The following is an 8,985-nucleotide window of genomic DNA, read 5'->3' as shown; positions in this document are numbered from 1 at the left end:
GCTGAAAATAGTAGTGCTTGATGACATCATCTAAGGCTGAACCTACTCTCCCAAACCGTTTTAATGTTTTTCTTAGAGTGGGACTCTTATAATATTCTTCTTAAATATTTCAGCAATGTTGACTTTCCATTCTTAACAGCAAATTTCCTTTCCTTCTAATAATAGAACTCCATAAGCAGTTGTACATGTAAAGATTGCTGCTGAAATCTTCATCATTTAATGAGTTAGTGATTCTTGCTTACATCATCTGCCACCTCACCAAGAACTATACTTTAACAAATTGCTGCAATAGATAAAGTTGCCGAAACATATAATGGAACCAAATATAATTCGTTGAACCAATAAACCAATCAACAAATTGAACCAGCCCATTAATTGAAGTAATCACTAGAGAACCAATAAACCAGTAACTGAACCATCTTTTGATGTACCAGCACATTTACTAAACTATAATCAGATTTGGCTTAAGACTGAACCCAATTGAACCATCAATTAGTCGAACCAATGAACCAGTGATTGAACCATCAGTTGCACTTGTGTTGCCAACAATTTCAATAAGTAATGTGTTGCTCAACACATTGATAACAAAAAGATCCACATTCAAAATTTTCCCAAACAGGGTCCCCAGGATCACCAAACATAGTTATATAACATATCAAATTAAAGAGCATGAAAAAACGAATCCAAAAAAAAAAAAATCTGTATGAACCAGTATGGTCAATTTAAAATATGTTACCAGGAATATATATATATATATACCAATCAAACTGTATTTGATCGAAGTGGTCTGGCCAAAGTGAACTGGGATGAAGCAAATCGGTTCAATCAAGTGGGTCATGGGCCAACCCAAATGGGTAAAAATCTAAGTTTTTAGCTCAATGGTCAAACTTTGACTAGGTTAATCAACAGGACTATTGGGTCAATGGATTAACCCAGTTAGGTCAATCAAATAAAGATCAACATAATATCAAAAACATATAGTGACTATTTAGAATGTAACAACAATGGTGACATGAATAAAAAGCGAAATTTAAATTTCTAAATGTCTTAAGCCACAAATAGTTTCAATCAATTCAATTCAACAGCCTCGATCCATAATTCGATCAAACAAATGTTAGACCAATCAAAGACAAACGATCAATGGGTCACCCAATAGTTCCTCTTGTCAGAATTCAAGGCATAAAACTCGTTTGAATTGACTGGTTCAATTGATCGGGATTGGTTCAGGAAACAGAAAACGATGCAAGATAGAAATTATGACTGTTAACTAAACAAGAGTAAAATTTAAAAACAAAAACAACTCTTTCTCCTTTGTTCTTGTATGCAAAAGCCGAGCCAAAGACAGTCTTTCTGAGCTTTAAATGCGAGGACACCTTTTTTTTTTTTTTTTAAATCGATGAATGTCATCATTACTCAATTCACCCAAGCAACACGTCATTACTTGAAGAAAGAAAATCTCCTTCTAAATGGAAACTTAAATCTTTATATGGGATTTCATTGTTATTTATTTATTTTTATTCTTAAATATGGCATGGCAATGATCTTGCTTCCAGATTCGTTCCAACTTCCAATAGGAGACAAACCCTGCTCCTTAAAAAAAAAAAAAAAAAAACCCCCACATTATCAAAGTATGAAATCGATCAATGGTCGGCTCTGATACCACTTGTTAGGATTGCCTATGGGTTCAAATCTGGAACTCAAAGGAAGAATCCACACAAAGAAACAAGAATACAATTAAATTGAAATCATGGATCCAGTAGCTAGAACACAAATAAAGAAGAGACCCAAATAGGAGGAAAGAAGAATACCATTGAGTGTGGAATCGTCATTTTCAACAATGAATAACAGTTCCATGTGCTTGAAGATTACTCCCATAAAGATGAGAACTACTTAGTGGAGTTCCATCTGTATCAGTTAAGCCCACACAAAAGTCCTAACACAAACAACCTCATCTTTTCTTTCTCTACAACTTCCCTTTATTCGGAGCATTATAGAGGTTGTGAAGCAGCAAACCTCTACCATAGCTATAAAACCTTAGTAGATCCTCCCCATTCTGTTTTATAGACAAAACCCACAACAAACCTTGTGTCTGTTTTGTTATGTCTAGCATATTTCAAATAAGCTAGAAACCATGTATAGATTAGATGGCGGCAACTAAAATGAGGTTAAAGCTTCTGGTAGACAAGAAAAGAAACAAAGTTCTGTTCATGGAAGCAGGAAAGGAGTTGGTAGATTTCCCATTCAGACTCCTAATTGTGCCTGTGGGTACCATGTGAGACTCTTAACCCCAACTCAAACCACAACTAGCTGCGTCAGCAATCTATATTCCAACGTAGATAATATGGACAACCTTTACATCCAACTAAATGTCCATAAATCCCTGCTTTTGGAGCCAAGATTGTTTCTTGCGATAATGAATTGCACAAGCTGCTTATGCAGAGTGGCAACTCTTTGCTGAGTAATGAACCAATGATGTTGACCTATTATGGGTGTTACAATTCATGCTCAGGCTCTTGTACGGGTTTATAAACACCCAATTTTGTCACCCTCCTCCGGCTATGATGAAATGTGAATCTTGGACGCAACTTCTGACTTTCGATCAGCAAAGATGATGGACTAAAGAAAACTTGGAAACATTCCCCTACATGAAAACCCTGGAAATCCCAATGTGGGAGAGAAGAGGGTTCAATTTTGACTTTTTATATATGAAGAAATCTGGTCAAGATGATCGTACAGATGGATAGTGCTTGAAAATAAGATTTCGACAATATATGGCATGTCAAAATCGAACCATCAGATCTCCCGCAATCATCCTCGAAAAATTACATTTTCCCATACGTATGACGTGCACACTGGCAAGCCTACTAGAAACTTGGAAAAAATTTCCTACCTACCCAAAATTCATCCCCTACCTACCCAAATAACCCAAAAATATTTTCCCACCTGAAACCCTAGAAACCCCCGTGCGGGAGAGAAGAGGGTCCAATTTTGACTTTCTATATACGAAGGAATCTAGTCAAGATGACTGTATAGATGGATAGTGCTCAGAAATACGATTCCGACAATATATGGCAGGTCAAAATCAAACTGTCGGATCTCCCATGATCGTTGCCAAAAAAATCCGTGATGGCGTGCGCACTGAGTGCGCTAGCCAGTAGGCCAACCTACACGCATGCTGGGGGTTGGTTGTTGCCTAGCGCATGCCATCCCATACTACTGCCCAACCTACCTTGCCCGCACAGCCTTGTGCATGAGCCCCCACATGACCCAACCTGTGGCCCCGCATGACCTAGCCCACGCCCTTGCATAACCCAGCCCGTGCCCCTGCACGACCCTGTCAGCGGCCCCGTTGGTTGTAGCCCTGCCCGTAGGCTGTTGCCAGTGCCCCTACTAGCTGCAGCCCCCGCCTGTGCTTGTTGCAGCTCGTGCCTGTGCCTATTGCTACCTAGCCCATGCCCTTGCTGCTGCCTATGGCCATGTGAGTGCTGCCTCATGCGCTATATGCTACACAAGCATGCTGCCCTATGTGCCATGTGCAGCACACCAATGCCACTGCCCGCACACCCATGCCATTGCCCACACACCTTGTACACATTACCTGCCCTCCTGTGCTGACCTTGCCCCATGCACTTCAGCCCAATCTTGTGCACCGCCGTCAATGTTCGGGATTGGTATTCCACTGGCCCGGTGGATGAAGAGATTCCCTCTCCACCCACTTGAGACCAAAAATCCACTTTTTGGCTAAGAATTCTCTATCCCAAAAAATCCCTTTTACCCATTGGATAAAAGCCCTCTTCACCCATTTTAGTCCAATAACCCCTCTTACCCATTAGATAAAAGCCCTTTTCACCCACTTCAATCTAAAAACCCTCTTTTATCCGTTGGTTAATAATTCTCCCTCCTCCCTATTGGCTCGGAAATCCTATAAATACCCCCATCCTTTGGATTTTACACACAAAACAACCCCACCTCACTCCATAGTAGTGAAACCCTCTCTCCTCCTCCCCTCCCCCTCTTGATTTTCTTCGAGTCTTCGGAGCGATCTTCGTCAAGATCTAAAATCTTGTTCAGATCTTTGAAGTGTTCTTCGGGACTTTAAAGATCTTCAATCCAAGTTTTTAGTCCAATCCAGTTTTTTCCAAAAATAGTATGTTCTAAGCCTCCCCCTTTGAGTGTTCTTGAGCTTTACCAGAAATAGAAATCCCTCCCCCTTGAGGTTCTTTAGGTCTACGAAGAGATATTTTCAAGATCCGGAGCTCTGTTCGGATCTTCAAAGTGTTCTTTAGGGCTTTGGGGATCTTCAATCCATTTTTAGGTAAATCCATTTCTTTTCCAAAAATAGCAGTTCCTAGAGGAAGCCCTATCCGAGTGCCCCTGGAATATTTCAAGAAATAACTATTCCTAGCAGAAGCTCTGCCGAAGTGCCACATCAGCCTAGCCCTTCCCTAGCCTATCCCCAACGGAAGCTCTGTCGTAGTGCCACCTCATCCTAAGCCTGAAAATAGCCTTCTTTAACCGAAGCTCTATCTGAATCCAAATCTGGAAATAACCTTCCCTAGCAAGACAGTCCGAAGCTCTGTCTAAACCCAAATCCAAAAGTAACCATTCCTAGCCGGAACTTTGTTCGTATACCATCATAGTCAACATCTCTCAAGAAAGGAATTTGGAGGTCAAGACCATCTTCCCCTTCGCCAGGAGAATCCGAAAGACAGTTTGAGCCGGTACTAATTAGGGGCCCACCCCTCTTGACCCGAAACAGGGGTTGAGTTCAGGTACAGTTTCTCAACCGAATTGTCATCATGTAGATTTTATATAGATCTTGTCTTAGTGTATATAACAGTTTAAATTCAGTCAATTTATATATGTGTGATAATTTAGCCATGCATGTGGAATAGTAATAACTATGAACAATGTTCGTTCTTAAGCATTTAGTAGGAAGACCGGTCGAACCGGGTAGATTGGAAGCCTAACACCTTCCCAATTCTATAACCTAACACTTACCCTAAATCTCTGGACCAGACCAAATTTCGGGCCCTTTCTCAGGAATTGGGGCCACCCCTTGGTCCTAGGCTAATAATCCTAGGTGGCGACTCCAAACCCCCCTTTGTATGATCCCGATCCCCGTATTGGACCATCATTAAACCCTCGTCTCGAATGACGAATTGCACACTCTTGTGAAATAGGCCTCCATGTATCACTGAGCGACGATACGGTGGTGCAGGCCCGTAAGGTAAGCACACACGACACACCCCTCCCTCACGTGAAAGAGATGGAAGAGAGAAGAGAGGATGAAATTGACACACATAAGTCCATTTCTTGCCACTACCCTCACAAGGTTACATGAGCAATGCAATCAAGGCTAAGTGTGGCTATTGTCGACAGGAAATAAGCGCTAGTTGTATCGTTAATAAGGGAGAAAGCTCCACAGTGACGAACGGTGGTTGTGCTTCTGTTGGAGGAGGAGGAGGAATAGGAGGGGGTGGTGGAGGGTATGTGAAGGAGGTGGTGACTTACATGATTAATGATTTGCAGGTGAAGACAATGTCTACCATCTCTATATTGCCTTTCTTAATAGCTATGATGTTAAAGATATCGAAGCCTTGGAGGATAGGGTCGTTCATTTGGGCATTAAAAAGGTACAAACATATGCTAACTCAACGCCATGCTTCACATCTTAAAGAAGGCGTAGATTCAATGGTCTCAAAAACACATTCAAACTTGTTATCTCTAGGTAGGGGTGAAGAGGAATTGAGTTAAAATGAATTTTATTGAAAAGGGTACAATGGTCATTTTACCTCTTGACTTAACGTCTATTTTAGTGAAAAGGGTATAACGATCATTTTACCTCTTGACTTAACTGTGATTGATGGTAGGGGTATGAGTCTAATTTGGTGAAACAAAGACGGTGTTCTTATAATTGTGACATTCTCCAGGGGTGGTGCTGTAGATTTCCCTTATTAAAATAAAATAGAAAAAATAAATGAAAAAAAAAATATACTAAAAGAAAACATTTAAAAGTTGAAGGGGGATGACTGCCTCCTATCATTTTATCTCTAAAACAATAACGAAGAGTTTCACCTTCACAATGTTAAGTTACACTTGAGCAAGAATTCTCCTATAATATTTGAACAAAATTATTTTCTAGTTGCTCTAGGAATAAGAAACACTTCTCGATGACAGAGCCTTACCTGATTGACTCATACACTATCAAATCGCACCAAGCAATTCCAATGAAATTTGAATACAAATACTTAGAATAATAATCACATAAAGTTGCATACTATACAGATATATGAATACAAAATTTGAACCAGAAACCTTCTGATTTATCAAGAATGAATAGCAGTGTCAAAACAAGAATTGGGGACTTCCCCTTTGGTGGGCGAGAAGACATTGTCTTACTATCCTGTACATAAAAGTAAATCTAACAGTTTGTGTTAGTATCCTTTACATAAAAATAAATCTAACAATTCTCTTAATTCACAATAAGAATCCAAAGCTTACCAAAAACAAGCAGAACCAAGGGTTACATAAGAATTACACCCAGATTCCATGACAACAATTGGAACTGGCAGTCCCAAGAGAAGACCCTATCCGCAAGCCAAAATCACATACCCAAGTTCTAACATACGATTCAACCCAACAAAAAAGTTCTTGGGTGGCACCTTAGTCAATCTCCTAAGATTAATTAAGCAATCGTCGTATTTCCTCTGCTCTGCATTTTTATTCTCTGCCTCTACCCTGCTTTTTAATTGGGCTCTTTTGTTTTAGGATCATCCCCAAAACTCTCATGTGTAAAGAGGTCTACAACTTCATCTGAATTTTTTTGTTGTTGGCTTTAATGGTGTTTTTTGTTTATATTTATTTTCTAATCAGATAAGAGGAGAAACAGAGGGAAAGGTGAAACCTGTAGCTGATATGCACCAAAGGAAAGCTGAGATGACCCACCATTTTGCTTGTTTTATTGCCTTACCAAGTGGGTATGGAACTCTTGTAGAGTTGCTGGAGGTGATAACCTGGGCTCAGCTTGGCATATTTATGTAAAGCCATTATTATTATTAGATATACCTAATTAACTATGTATACGAGAATTGGATCATGAAGACTTACCTTTGGTAGGTAAACCCTAAACATGGGAACATATTCACTTTTCTGCATGTGGGTTCGCCAAAATGTGGATGGCTATTACAATTACCTATTATATTTCTTTTCTGTTTTTTAAGTTTTTTTTTGGGGGGGGGGTGGTAAAGTTTTTGAGCTTCTTAATGACGTGTTTAAGAAGTAATATATTTGGTTTTTAGCTTTTAAAATTTTTGGAACATGGATTATTAGTTACATTTTCTTAAGAGAGAGAGAGAGAGAGAGAGAGAGAGAGAGAGGGAGACGGTTACAATTTGTGTACTCTAACCCTTGAATAAGGTCATTTAATCGGTTAGATGGGTACAAATATTTTATTACCATTGAATAGCTAAACGAATCAGATAATAATTAGTCTGAAAATGGGATTATTATATTTAGATCCGATTAGTAATCGGATGGATTCGAATAGTTTTCGAATAGTGATTTTTCGAATATGAATTCTCCTAAACGAATACGAACACGGATCGAATACGAATTTTCGACTATCCATTTACATCCCTACAAATAACCTTCTCTTTTCAGATTTTGTGGAGAATGAGTTAGCTATATTGGAATTTATTCATCTGATTGCGGAAATTATGGACTGCCATTTTGGCAATGTGGTAAGGCCCAGAATTAAATCTACAAGTTATAATAAGCTTTCTCTATTGATAGGGAAGTTATAATCCAATTTCAATCTAAATTTACTATGCTTCCCTGTTTTTGTTATATCAAAGTAAAAGAAGCTCATGTGATTAAATGATTTCTAACTGTTTTTTGTTGGAAACTAAAATATTCAGTGTGAACTGGACATAATGCTGCATCTAGAGAAGGCACATTTTATGTTGGGGGATATGGTCAGGAATGGGTGTATATTGTAGAGACAAGCAAGTCAAACATTCTGAGTCCAATTCAATTGACGGACATAACTTCCTAGCTATTTCAATCAAGTCATGATTAGATCTTATATATCAAAATTTTGGGTTACTACATGGCATTTTATTTTACCCCTTCTCACCTTTGTTGATGGTAAGAAGTGATATATTTGTTTGCATGACATATAGTGTATGATCAGCAAAGAAAAACCTTCTTATTTAACAATTTTTTTCTCACATCCTTATAAAATGTAACATATCCCATGAGTTTTCTTGGCAATTTGAAGCATTTAGTGATGATTACACCCTTATCTCAAGGGAAGCTTTATCTTTGGTTATGGTGTTAGGTCTTGATTCTAGGACAATTGAAGGTGATCCTGACTTACATTTGGGTAATCTCCTCCAAGTTGGAATGAAAAAAAAAAAAACAAAAATGGTTCTCCTTGGGCAATTACTTGGATAATTAAATAATGTCTCCAGCTTCTTTTTTGTTTTCCATCTTTTGATGTTAATTGGGTTTTTTTTTTCGCTAAAAAGTCATGTATATTAAAAAGAAAGAAGAAAAAAGAAATATAGTACATCAGATGAGGAAGGGAGAAATACCCAACACTCACACTAAGAAGAGAGGGAGAAGCAGAAACTCCACCTTCGGCATTGCCATCAGCAGAATTACGCAACTACCCAACTCCACCAAAAACAAAAAAAATCTGGAAAGAGAAGAAGTTCCTAGGTGAATCTGAACCTAGGCCGGCCCGATGCATCCATGTCTAATTCCATTTGAACCAGAGTTGGCCAAATTGAAATCGGCTCTGACACTTCAAAACGAGCAGCTGACTTTGACAAAAAATCCGCCACTGAATTTGCTTCCCTATAGCAATGCGTTATTTTCCATTCCACATCCTCCAAATAAGAAATACAATTTATCCATCTTTGCCGAGCTATCCATGGACTTTGCCTCTTCTGAAAAATAGTCACAACTGCAACTGAATCA

General features: G+C 38.8%; 1 protein-coding gene across 1 annotated transcript; it reads left to right on the top strand.

Moving 5' to 3' along the window:
* The first annotated feature begins 5,340 nt into the window (after positions 1–5,340).
* On the top strand, positions 5,341–7,044 carry LOC122084209 (cytokinin riboside 5'-monophosphate phosphoribohydrolase LOG5-like). Its single transcript, XM_042652292.1, has 3 exons — positions 5,341–5,489; positions 5,576–5,636; positions 6,877–7,044. The coding sequence occupies exons 1-3, from the start codon at positions 5,341–5,343 to the stop codon at positions 7,042–7,044; spliced, it is 378 nt and encodes a 125-aa protein (XP_042508226.1).
* The last annotated feature ends 1,941 nt before the right edge of the window (positions 7,045–8,985 follow it).

The sequence above is a fragment of the Macadamia integrifolia genome, chromosome 7 (genome assembly GCF_013358625.1).
Source record: "Macadamia integrifolia cultivar HAES 741 chromosome 7, SCU_Mint_v3, whole genome shotgun sequence".
Taxonomy (NCBI): Eukaryota; Viridiplantae; Streptophyta; class Magnoliopsida; order Proteales; family Proteaceae; genus Macadamia; species Macadamia integrifolia.
The sequence above is the reverse complement of the archived record's forward strand: the minus strand, read 5'-3'. Positions and strand labels throughout refer to the sequence as shown.